General features: G+C 43.2%; 1 protein-coding gene across 6 annotated transcripts in view; it reads right to left on the minus strand.

Annotated features, from left to right (window-relative positions):
* tbc1d1 (TBC1 (tre-2/USP6, BUB2, cdc16) domain family, member 1) overlaps positions 1-13,142 on the minus strand; it is a 253,815-nt gene that overhangs the window by 56,975 nt on the left and 183,698 nt on the right. For all 6 annotated transcript variants that reach the window (XM_055637685.1, XM_055637669.1, XM_055637677.1 and 3 more), the window contains one exon: positions 7,519-7,680. In XM_055637685.1, the coding sequence (XP_055493660.1) occupies positions 7,519-7,680 (162 nt within the window). The remainder of the gene's footprint in view (positions 1-7,518; positions 7,681-13,142) is intronic.

The raw sequence follows: 13,142 nt of genomic DNA on the forward strand, positions 1-13,142 counted from the left end.
GCAATCATGTTACAACTTGACATGACATTGGTCAGGAGACATTTCGAGTTCTGCGCACAGTTCTGTTCACCCTGTTATAGGATGAATGTCATTAAACTGCAAAAGGGTGAAATAAAAAGTTACAAGGGGTTTAGCGGGTCGAGTTATATGCGGAGGTACGATAGGATAGAACATTTATAGAAGTTTCTAAAATCATGATGACATAGATAAGGTGAATAGGCACATTCACAATCTTTCCCCCAAGGGTAAAAGAGCCTAAATTTAGGGAGCATGGTATTGCAGTGAGATTGGAAAGATTTAATAGGGGATCTGAGGGGCAACTTTTTCTGTATAGAGAATGATGCAAACATGGAACAAGCTGCTGGAGGAAATGGTTCCTGTCTCCAGGTATAATTACAACAAAAAAAACACTTGTACATGAACAAGAAAAGTTGGAAGTGACATGGATCAGGCACAGGCAAGTGAGACTACCTCAATTAGTCAACTTGATTGGCAAGGACGAGTTGAGCCAAATGGCCCGTTGCCATGCTATATAGCTCGAAGTGACGACTCTTCTTCCCTTTGTTAATCTTAAAATTATTTAAAGTTCCACTGCCCTTTTTCTAACTTGTATTGCCAGATAAGATTCCATGGATGAGAGAATTGTCCTACAGGAACATGGATAATTCTGAAGGACGGTGCCGGAATATCCATGATCTTTCAGGTGTCTGGGATGCCTGGAAGCATGAATAACAGTCTGAGTAAGTTTTGGATTTTTTGCCTCAAATTTGTCCTTACTCCAGGAGCAATTTCAGTCAAAGTTCATAATCATAATCATACTTTATTTGCCAAGTATGTTTTGCAACATATGAGGAATTTGATTTGCCATACAGTCATACAAATAAAAATCACCAAAACACACAAAATACATTTTAACATAAACATCCACCACAATGACTCCTCCACATTCCTCACTATGATGGAAGGCAAAAAAAAAGTTAAATCTCCCTCCTTCTTTATTCTCCCGCGGCTGGGGGCCTCGAGCTTTCCATTGACGGGACGATCTTGACTCCCGCAGACAGCGGCGGCCCCTCTACAACGGGACAATCAAGCTCTCGCATCGGGGGGGATCTCAGCTCCCCCGCAACGGCTCATCAGACCCTGGCTCGGGGCTAGTCGAACCTCCTGCGACTTTGGAGCATCTGACATCAGTCTCTGCCCGAGACTGCGAGCTCCTTGATGTTGAAGTCCGCAGGCCGCAGTTGCAGCGTCGATCCCAGGCAAGGGATCACAGGCTCCGATGGCAAGTCCACGGCCCCACTGTGGGGCTCAAATTCAGTCTTGAGCAAGGCCTCCAGCTCCATGATGTTAGGCCGCAGAACGACCGGAGATACGATCCGGAAAACAATCGCATCTCCGGCAAGGTAAGAGATTGAAAAAAAGTTTCCCCGATCCCTTCCCCCACCCCCCACATAAAACAAACCAGAGAACATTAACACATACTTTTTAAAACACACTAAAATTAACAAAAAAGACAAAAAGGCAGATTGTTGGCAAGGCTGCCATCGCTGACGGCACCACCCGGTGGAATCAAAACACATGCGTTTCATTGAACCAAATGTGATTTATGAATACTATGGAAGTGGAATTTTTGACATGATATTACTGGATCTGACACAAATGGGATGGAACAAAATGTCACAACACACAGAACAGTTGACCAACACTCGCACATCTTTGACCAAACTACTGATACGTTGGCAGTCTTGGGGAGGGATTGGCGACAATGACTGGGTTGAAAGGTTTTGAAAACACAGTGAACTGTGTTAGACAGATCACCACACAATGCTTCAAAGCAAAAGGCATGAGGGCCAACTTGGGTAGATGGGGCATGTTGGTCGGCGTGGGCAAGTTGTGCCGAAATGCATGTTTCCATGCTAGATGAATTGGCAAAAGGCCACACAGCTTCAGCTGTTTAAAGACGTATTTTTGGTAATCACATATTTGTAGACCATGTGTTTTGAATAAAGTTTTAGATTGAAGAATCAAATGTTAAAATACACTCAAGGCCAAATCTAGGTAGCATGTAGGATTAACTGCCAGCTGTCATGTGTCCAATAATTTACAGGAAAAAAACCACAAATTGATTTTGTGAATCATTTTTTAAAGACAAGTTTATAAATTGTAAATTGGCAGCTAAAGTGTAGCTACAATGCAAACAAACTTCAAACAACATTCCAGTCACAACACACTGATTAATTAAAAATTGCAGCTTCACAATTGCGGTGATCTTCTTAAAACCAAATCCAGAAATGATATCACTTTAACATCTTACTTTAAAATATTTGAACAAAGATCAATGAAGGTGAAATTATATCAACAATCTGGAAATTGGCAGATGGAAATTAGATCATGCGGGAGATACTGGAAATAGTAGAGGGATGAATAAAAGGCAGAGCAAAAGGTAAAATGTGTCCAAACTGTCGTGCTGTGGAAAGGCAGGAGATTTCATCGATATGTATATATAAATGCACCCAAACTTAAGGGGCCCTCAGTCACTTCATAAGATCAGAGATCTGACGGTGAAAGAATGGAAAGCATGATCGCTCCACAAGTCTTCTATTCCAGATCACCTAGTGGACTTGAGTTTCAGTTTAGTTTATTGTCATGTGTACTAAAGCTTTTGTTGCGTGCTAACCAGTCAGCGGAAAGACAATACATGATTACAATCGAGCCATTCACAGTGTACAGATACATTATAATGTAATAAAGTTTAATGCAGGTCAGGCAGTGTCTTGGAAAAAAGGAATATGTGACACTAGGCTAAGACCTTTCTTCGGATTTGTCTATCTATGGGTAAAGTCCATTTATTAAGCCGGCGCTCTGCTTTGTCCAACACATGATAGACCCATGACATCAGTCTGAAGAAGAGTCTCGGCTCGAAATGTCACCCATTCCTTCTCTCCATAGATGCTGCCTGACCCGCTGAGTTACTCCAGCATTTTGTGTCTATCTTCAGCAAGAGCATTTCATGGCTTTTAGCCCGACCCTTCCCAGCTTGGGCTTAGGTGGTGTGCATTTTGCCTAGATGCTGATGTGTGATGCCTCACACTTAAAGTTACTCTTGTTTTTGTCCACAGTTCAGGAGTAACCGACAACCAGAAATGTCACAGTCCATCCACAGTAGCCCAGGAGTCTCAGCCGTCAGTGCCATCATCAAAGCTTACAAGTGACACCGCTGCTGGCGGCAAGCTACTGGCATGAATGGATGTGTCTGTGCACAAGGAAATTGTTACCTGTGTCAATGGACCTAACGTACCCCAGAAACAGGCTATAATTAATTTCCCTTGCAATCTATTAAAAACATAACTACAAGCTTCCATTTTGCCTTTGACACATAACAATTTAAAAGTCACTGGCAAAATGTTAATTCTCCTGCCAGTTGTACTTGGGATCAATATTAAAACAGCTTTTCATTAATCAAGTTACAGAGCAGGCTGGGGGAAAGACTGAGCTATCAGGCTGCTTCTGTACAAAGACAGTCAACATCTCAGGTCTGCCAACTGCACTCTATGTTCAGCTGCATATTCAGGGATAAAGAGGCAGCCAGATATGCCTTCTAATGTCAGGGAATCTCTGCCCAGACTATAATTCACCACTGCTGTGTTTGGAATGGATAAATCCAGCTTTAATCTCCAAATAACCACAGGAGACATGGAAAGTTCTCAGAGCCTTCTGCTATCCATTGGAGGAAAGGGAGAGAGGGATAGTCACAGTTCGTCAGGTTGTATTCGGCTCATGACCATTGGGAGATGTGGCTGTGGAATGCATTTGTGAATTTAGTAAAATTTAATAGCAGCTAGCATGTGTGTAAACATATTCTGCTGTCTCCAGCTATCCCATCATGGTGGTGCTTAGCACCACTGTCACGAGTGCAAACACTGGATACCTACATATCATCCAATAATGATGTATTAGAGTCATAGGGTCAAGCAGCAAGGAGACAGGCCCTTCGGCCCAACTTGATCATGCTGACTAAGGTATCCCATTTGTCCAAGTTTGGCCCAGATCAACACAATGAAATTACGATCCAATAAAAGCACTCAGGCTGACAATAAGGATAAAGGTTACACCCATCATATCACTTCATGCTCTCTCTCTCTCTCTCTCTCTCTCTCTCTCTCTCCACTATCCATGTAACTTCATCCAGTCTGAAAACCTTGCAACTCTTTTCTCTCCAGTTCTGAACATTTGTGCCATCCAGATTTTGAAGGTATCACTACGATATTATACTACGATCAATCACGCCTTCAGCTGCCTGTGCCGTTAATTTTGGAATTTGTCAGCCAGCCTTTCTGCAACTTCATCCCCTCGCTCCTTTAAGAAAATCATGCAAACTTCAAGCACAGTATGTTACACAAAACAACACATTTAAGATACTGTTACTGATAAGTAGTAACCACATTGATTATTGTAGATAGGTGCTGGCTTCACACCTCAGGGATACAGCTGAATAATGAAATTAAAAAATAAATGAACTTTTTGCTGTGTTTCATAGGCCAAAGTAATTAAACCTGATGATAATATTTACTGATCGGACTCAATCATCTTTCTTTACTCCTCTCATCCCTTACAAGCTAAATATATGATTTAAACTTTGTCCTGGGAACATATCAAAAAGGATGCATTCCACAGTCACATCCTGTACTGCATGCATGTATGTGCAATGCAGGTCAGCATATTAAATATGCTCAGCAAAATCAAATGGCTGGAGGAACTCAGCAGGTCAAGCAGCATCTGTGGAGGGAATGGACAAACAACGTTTCCAGTTTACATCTTCAGACTGATGAAGTGGAGCGGTAAGGAGAGATGGGGGTGAGGTAAAGTCTGGCAAGTGATAGGTGGGGGGGGGGAGGGGGGCAGAGACAGACAGGGGGTGTGGGTTGTTCCCCAGATGGGTGGAGTAAGTGAAAGTGAGACAAAAGGATATCAGATAAGGAAAGAATAACAAGAGCGAAATGTAAAGCCAGAGGCAAAACCACGTTTTCTTTCATCTCCTGATGACTGAGATTCTGCCATAATTAGTCTGCAATTAACGTCAACAATTAACAGAATGTCCCAAACATCAAAGCCAAAACAGAGCTGGTGCTAGAAATCTGAAATGAAATCGAAAAATGGTAGAAATACCCAGGCAGTCTCAACGGAGAGAGAAACGGAGTTAACATTTCAGGCCAATGACATTTCAACTCCTGAATCCCTGTAAACCCTTGCAGTCTGAAGAAGGGTCTCAACCCAAAACATCACGCATTCCTTCTCTCCAGAGATGCTGCCTGTCCCGCTGAGTTATTCCAGCATTCTGTGCCTATCTTTGGTTTAAACCAGCATCTGCAGTTCCTTCCTACACACTCCCAGTCCAATGAAATCTATTACAACATTAGCTCTGTTTCTCTCTTCACAGAAGCTACAAAGTAATTCATATTGTTATTTGAAATGTCTTAGGTTTGTTCTCTTGTGCAGACATGTTATTCAGGTCAGGACAGGGCAGTCAGCAAGCACGTGGCACAGAGATTTTTTTAAAGTTTTCAAAACTGCAGAAATGTTTAACATTCCATTACAACATTGGAACCATAACCCTCAATCGTTAATTACAATCAAAACAATAAAATACTTTGTTATTTTTTTTTAATTTTACTTAACTTTATCAGATGCACTTTTATTTTGCTGCTGGAAAATTGCTCACCCTTTTAAAACGATTTGTCTTTTTAAATGTATGTCTTGAGTTAGTTTTTATTATTTTTTTTAGCTGTGTATATGTGGGGGGGCTGTGGGGGAAACCGTTTTAAATCTCTTCCCTGTGCGGGGACCCGACTATTCCCTGTCAGGTCTCGGATGTCGTTGGGCCTAACATCGTGGAGCCGGCGGCGACCTCCGGCCGGGACTAACCTGGGGGCTCCAGTTGCAGAGCCTGCGGAACTGACATCGCGGAGCTGGCCAACTTTGGAGTGGGAAGAGCTGTGGTGGCGAGCGGCTGCGACCCGACTTTTGGAGTTCGGAGGCACCGGCCGCAGACCCGGTGGATGGGAACCTGGTGGGAGAACGCTTTTCCGAGCTCCGCAACGGCGACTTCTCCCGCTGGAATCACGGGTTTAAGAACATGGTGCCGGGGCCTAACATCGCCCGGCGTGGCTTAAACGGCCTCAGGACTTACCATCACCCGCCGGGAGCTTTAACATCGGAGCCCCAGTTCGCCTCGACACTGCAGTTGGACTGCTGGACCACGGGAGAAGGAACAAAGGGAAGAGATAAAGACTTTGCCTTCCATCACAGTGAGGAGATGTTGGAGACTCACTGTGATGGATGTTTATGTAAACTGTGTTAAGTGTGGGTCTTGGATTGTTTTGTAATGTAAAAAACTGTAGAAATTATATTTCGTTCAAACCTAGGTTTGAATGACAATAAATTGCATTCTATTCTAAAAAGTTTGTCGAAAGAGCTATTTACATATAGTAAATCCCATTTGCTACAGCATCGTTTTTATATTCATTCACAGGATGTGGGTAACAGCAGGATCTGCATTTATTGCCAGTTCCCTGTCTCCCTTGAACCAAGTGGTGTGGCAAGACATTTCGGATAGCATTTTTGGGCATGTGGATTGGACAAGGAAAGATTTGAACTCATTAATCCCACCTAACAAATTACTAATCCAGTAATTTTACCACGTTACCCTAACCCACTGTAATATTTTACCTGCAAAAAATGAAGTGATCTTGAACAAAGCTCAGAAAGAATTCATTGACACTGGACTCATACAATGCAAAATTACTAATGTTCTCTCTTTGGACTAGTTTTGGTTCAGTTCAGAGGCGCAGCATGGAACCAGGCCCTTCATCCCACTAAGTCAATGGCAACCACGATTGCCCATACATTCATACCATCCTACGCACTAGGGATAATTTACAGAAGTCGATTAACCTACAAACCTGCATACCTTTGGAATACGGGAGGAAACCCACGCGGTCACAGGGATTATGTACAAACTCCGTACAACCAACATCTGTAGTCAGGATCATATCCGGGTCTCTGGCCATGAAAGGCAGTAACTCTACTGCTGTGCCATCGTGCCGCACAACTACAGATTTTAGCCAAAATGCTATTTAAGTGCCAATTTAAATAGCTATTTGGCTGAAATAATTCCAAAATCTAAGATGGAACATTAATAATTTTGCATTCTATGAGACCAGTTTATTTCAGACAAAAAATATTTAAATAGTCTTTTGGTTCAAATAATTCTGTACCCGAAGAGGAAACTTTAATAACCCGAAACCTTATCTTAACATTTTTTTTTTGCTTCACTGGGGCTGCTGCCCACATGATGCCCAAAATAAAAGTCCTCTTTTAGTGATATGATTCTCTTTCAAATTACATTTGAATTTCAACACATTAAATGATTTCAACGGGAACCAATTCTCAGATTAAATCAGTGCATTTACAACCATGTTAGCCATTTAAAATACTTCACAGTGTTTACAGTTCACTTGCCTTGACCCATGGCCATGTGAATATTCTCCATATCGAATTTAACTATTGACCTTGAAGGTACATTGAGCATTTTCTCCCAAACCAGAGTCACTTCTTTTAGGCACAATGTGATTTCCTCATAATCCAGCTTCAGTCTTTTATTCTGCAGGTCACTTTCTGTTGCTGCGAGATAAAAAAATAAAAATTTTAAGCATAACCGTGAATATAATTTAGTTTAGTTTAGCTATACAGCAAAGAAACAGGCCCTTTGGCCCACTGAGTTTGCACCAATCAGCGATCTCCGCACATTAACACTATCCTACACACATTAGGGACAACTTTACACTTATACCAAGTCAATTTACTTACACACCTATACGTCTTTGGAGTGTGAGAGGAAACCGAAGATCTCGGAGAAAATCCACGTGGTCACGGGGCGAACGTACAAACTCTGTACAGTCAGCTCCCGTAATCGGGATCGAACCCGGGTCTCTGTTGCTGCATGCGCTGTAAGGCGGCAACTCAACTGCTGCGCCACCGTGCTACTTTCAAAAGTAGTCAACCACTTTACAAGAACCACCTCTGCTCATGGACTGCAGCAGTTACTTCTTACGGTAACCAGGGTGAGTGACAGATTCCACACCAACTAGAGGTGACACATCCCAGGCATTTCAAGTCAGGAGAGTCAAGAGTGTTTAATTGTCATATGTACAAGCTATGGAACAATTAAATTCTTGCTTGCTGCAGCTTAACAGGCCCATAAAGGCAGTAACATGGAGATAATACATAATGATCAAAAATACAATAAATTAATAACTTAATACCAGAGAACCGAATCATCCTGTCACCTAACTGACCTACCAACAACCTCATAGTTTAGTTTAGTTTAGAGATAGAGCTTGGAAACAAACCCTTCGGCCCACCGAGCCCGAGCCGACCAGCGATACCCACACACTAACACTATCCTATACACACCAGGAACAATTTTTCAATTATACCAAGCCAGTTAACTTACAAACCTGTACATCTTTGGAGTGTGGGAGGAAACTGGAGCACCCGGAGAAAACACATGCAAATCACAGGGAGAACGTACAAACTCCGTACAGACAAGCACCCGTAGTCAGGGTCGAACCCGGATCTCTGGCTGCAATTCTACCACTGCACCACCTCACAGACTTTACTGGACGTCATCTTGCACTGAATGTTATTCCCTTTAACATGTATCTGTACACTGCGGATGGTTTGATTGAAATAATGTATAGTCTTTTCACTGACTGGATAGCATGAAACAAAAAAGCTTTTCACTTTGGTCTTTGACCTCGGTCTCTCCTCAACCTCCGGCATTCCAGGGAAATGATCTAAATTTGCCGAACCTCTCCTTGTAGCTGATACTCTCTAATCCAGGCAGCATTCTGGTAAATCTCCTCTGTATCCTCTTCATTAGAAACATAGAAAATAGGTGCAGGAGGAGGCCATTTGGCCCTTTGAGCCAGCACCGCCATTCATTGTGATCATGGCTGATCGTCCCCTATCAATAACCCGTGCCTGCCTTCTCCCCATATCCCTTGACTCCACTAGCCCCTAGAGATCTATCTAACTCTCTCTTAAATCCATCCAGTGACTTGACCTCCACTGCCCTCTGTGGCAGGGAATTCCACAAATTCACAACTCTCTGGGTGAAAAAGTTTTTTCTCACCTCAGTCTTAAATGGCCTCCCCTTTATTCGAAGACTGTGACCCCTGGTTCTGGGCTCACCCAACATTGGGAACATTTTTCCTGCATCTACCTTGTCCAGTCCTTTTATAATTTTATATGTTTCTGTAAGATCCTCCCTCATCCTTCTAAACCCCAGTGAATACAAGCCAAGTCTTTTCAATCTTTCCTAATATGACAGTCCCGCCATCCCAGAGATCAATCTCGTGAGCCTACGCTGCACTGCCTCAATCACAAGGATGTCCTTCCTCAAATTAGGAGACCAAAACTGTACGCAATACTCCAGATGTGGTCTCACCAGAGCCCTTACAACTGCAGAAGAACCTCTCCTATACTGAAATCCTCTTGTTATGAAGGCCAACATTCCATTAGCTTTCTTCACTGCCTGCTGTACCTGCACGCCAACTTTCAGTGGCGGTGTACAAGGACACCCAGGTCTCGCTGTACCTCCCCCTTACCTAACCTAACCCCATTGAGATAATCTGCCCCCCTTTTGTTTTTGCCATCAAAATGGATAACCTCACATTTATCTATATTATACTGCATCTGCCACGCATATGCCCACTCACTCAACCTGTCCAGGTCACCCTGCAACCTCCACAGTTCACACTGCCACCCAGCTTTGTGTCATCCACAAACTTGCTAGTGTTGCTCCTAATTCCCTCTTCCAAATCATTAATATATATGGTAAACAGTTGCGGCCCCAACACCGAGCCTTGCGGCACTCCACTCTCCACTGCCTGCCATTCTGAAAAGGACCCGTTCACTCCTCCTACTCCAGTCTGCTTCATGCGCTCTAATTTTAGTAGGGATCAAAGGCCTGAAAGTTGAAGGCTCTCCATCATCCATTTTACTTGTCACATCCTCAAAAAATTCCAGAAGATTAGCCAAATATGATTTTCCTTTCATAAATCCATGCTGACTTGGACTAATCATTTTACTGCTATCTAAATGCCCCATTATTACCTCTTTAATAATTGACTCCAGCATCTTTCCCACCACCTAAGTCAGGCTAACTGGTCTGTAATTCCCCGTTTTCTCTCTCACTCCTTTCTTGAAAAGTGGCGTAACATTAGCTATCTTCCAATCCATAGGAACTGATCCTGAATCTATTGAACATTGGAAAATGATAATAATTTCCATACTAATTTCACCCATGTCTGCCTTCAAGGGACCCACATTAGACTTTGCTACTATTTTTCCCTTAACATATCTACTTAACGTACTTCCTCTTTTCAGCCCGTATTGCCCATTTTGTTTCCTTCTGTTGTCCTATGAAAGTTTCCCAATCCTCTGGCTTTAGTATGGACAGTATGGAAACAGGCCCTTCGGCCCAGCGACTCCACGGCGACCATTGATCACTGCACATTCTATGTCCCACGCACTAAGGGGCAATTTACAGAAGCCAATTAACCTACAGGTGAGACGCTCCCAGCTGAGCAAAAATAGTTTGTTGATTCTTAACGTTTGTGATGAAATAGTAAGTTCAAATTGTTCTTTATTTCTAGAGAGAACATATTGCCTAAAGGGCTTCTCCAGACTAACAGTCAAGTCTGGAAGATATCTCGAGGTGTAGGCCAACAGTCTGACACAAGAACATCCTTAGCTTCACATAGTTTCACTTAGTGAGGCTATATGGGTGGAGCTGAGGAACAAGAAAGGGATGATCACCTTGTTGGGGGTGTACTACTGACCCCCAAATAGTCAATTGGAATTAGAAGAACAAATGTGTCGGGAGATTGCAGCCAACTGCAGGTCAATTAAGGTTGTTGTAGTAGTGGACTTTAACTTTCCCAATACAGACTGGGAAAATCATAGTGTGAATCATAGATGGGGTACAATTCCTCAAAAGTGTTCAGGAGAGTTTTCTTAAGCAGCATGTGGAGGCCCCCACACATGAGAGGGCAACGCTGGATCTAATATTTGGAAATTGGGAAGGGCAAGTTAATGAAGTGTGTGTGGAGAGACCTTTTGGGACCAGTGACCACAGTTCGATTAGGTTTAAGATAGTTATGGATGGGGACGGAGAGGGTCCATGTGTTAAAATACTCAACTGGGTTAAGGCCAACTTTGAGGGTACGAGAGAAGGTCTCGTTCAAGTTGACTGGAGCAGGTTATTTGAAGGGAAAGGAACATCGGCCAAGTGGGATGTTTTTAAAAATGTACTGAAGAAAGATCAGGATGTGTACGTCTCCATTAGAGTGAAGGGCAAAGCAGGCAAATGTAAGGAAGCTTGGTTGATGAGGGAAATGGAGACGTTAGTCAAAAACAAGAAGGATTAATGAGACAGGTATAGGCAGCTGGGATCAAGTGCATTCCTGGAGGAGTTTCTGGAACTAAGGAGTAAACTAAAGAAGGAAACCAGAAAGGCAAAAAGGGGCCAGGAGATAGCTGTGGCGGGTAGCATTAAGGACAATCCCAAAAGATGTTATAAAAACATAAGGGGGAAAAGGGTAACTAGAAAGAGAGTGGGACCTCTCAGGAATCAAAGCGGTCACCTCTGTGTGGGGCCACAGGAGATGGGCAAGGTCCTAAATGAGTATTTCTCCTCTGCATTTACTGAGGAGAAAGACAGTAGGACGGAGGAAATTGGAGCAGTCACTGGAAGTGTTTTGAGAGCAGTCAGGGTTACCGTTGAAGTACTGAAGGCACTGTCGTGTTTGAAGGTAGACAAATCTCCAGGGCCTGATCAGACATATCCGAGGACATTGCGGGAAACTAGAGAGGAAATTGCGGGAGCCCTGGTTAAAATTTACGAGTCGTCCTTAAATACAGTAGAGGTGCCGGAAGACTGGAGGGTGGCAAATGTTGTGCCTCTTTTCAAGAAGGGCTGCAGGTAAAATGCTGGGAACTATAGGCCAGTGAGCTTAACATCTGTAGTAGGTAAGTTACTGGAGAGTATTCTGAGGGATAGGTTATATAGACATTTGGATGGGCAAGGGATAGTCAGCATGGTTTTGTATGTGGGAGGTCGTGTCTCACAAATCTGATTGATTTTTTTTGAAGATGTGACCAAAAAGGTTGATGAGGGCAGAGCTGTAGATGTTGTGTACATGGACTTCAGTAAGGTGTTCGACAAGGTTCCACATGGTAGGCTGCTCTGGCAGGTTAGATTGCATGGGATCCAAGGAAAGATAGTTGAATGGATAGCAAATTAGCTCCATGGAAGGAAGCAGAGGGTGATGGTGGAAGGTTGCTTCTCCGACTGGAGGCCTGTTACTAGTGGTGTGCCTCAGGGTTCGGTGCTGGGCCCATTACTGTTTGTCATCTACATCAATGATTTGGATGAGAACATACAGGGCAAGATTAGAAAGTATGCTGATAATACAAAAGTGAGTGGTTTTGCAGATAGTGAAGATGGTTGTGAAAGATTGTAGCAGGATCTGGATCGATTGGCCAGGCGGGCTGAGGAATGGTTGATGGAATTTAACACAGAAAAATGTGAGGTGTTGCATTTTGGGATGTCGAACAAGGGCAGGACCTACACAGTAAATGGTAGGCCTCTGGGTAGTGTTGTAGAGCAGAGGGATCTAGGAGTACAGGTGCATGGTTCCTTGAAGGTCGAGTCGCAGATAGATAAGGTGGTCAAAAAGGCTTTTGACACTTTGGCCTTCATCAGTCAGAGGATTGAGTATAGAAGGTACACAAAAAAGCTGGAGAAACTCAGCGGGTGCAGCAGCATCTATGGAGCGAAGGAAAAAGGCAACGTTTCGGGCCGAAACCCTTCTTGAGTATAGAAGTTGGGGGTTCATGTTGCATTTGTATAAGACGTTGGTGAGAACGCATTTAGAATATTGTGTTCAGTTCTGGGCACCATATTATAGGAAAGATATTGTCAAGCTTGAAAAGTTCGGAAAAGATTTAAGATGATGTTACCAGGACTAGAGGGTGTGAGCTATAAGGAGAGGTTGAGTCGGCTGGGTCTCTATTCC

This window comes from Leucoraja erinacea, chromosome 1 (assembly GCF_028641065.1).
Source record: "Leucoraja erinacea ecotype New England chromosome 1, Leri_hhj_1, whole genome shotgun sequence".
Classification (NCBI taxonomy): Eukaryota; Metazoa; Chordata; class Chondrichthyes; order Rajiformes; family Rajidae; genus Leucoraja; species Leucoraja erinaceus.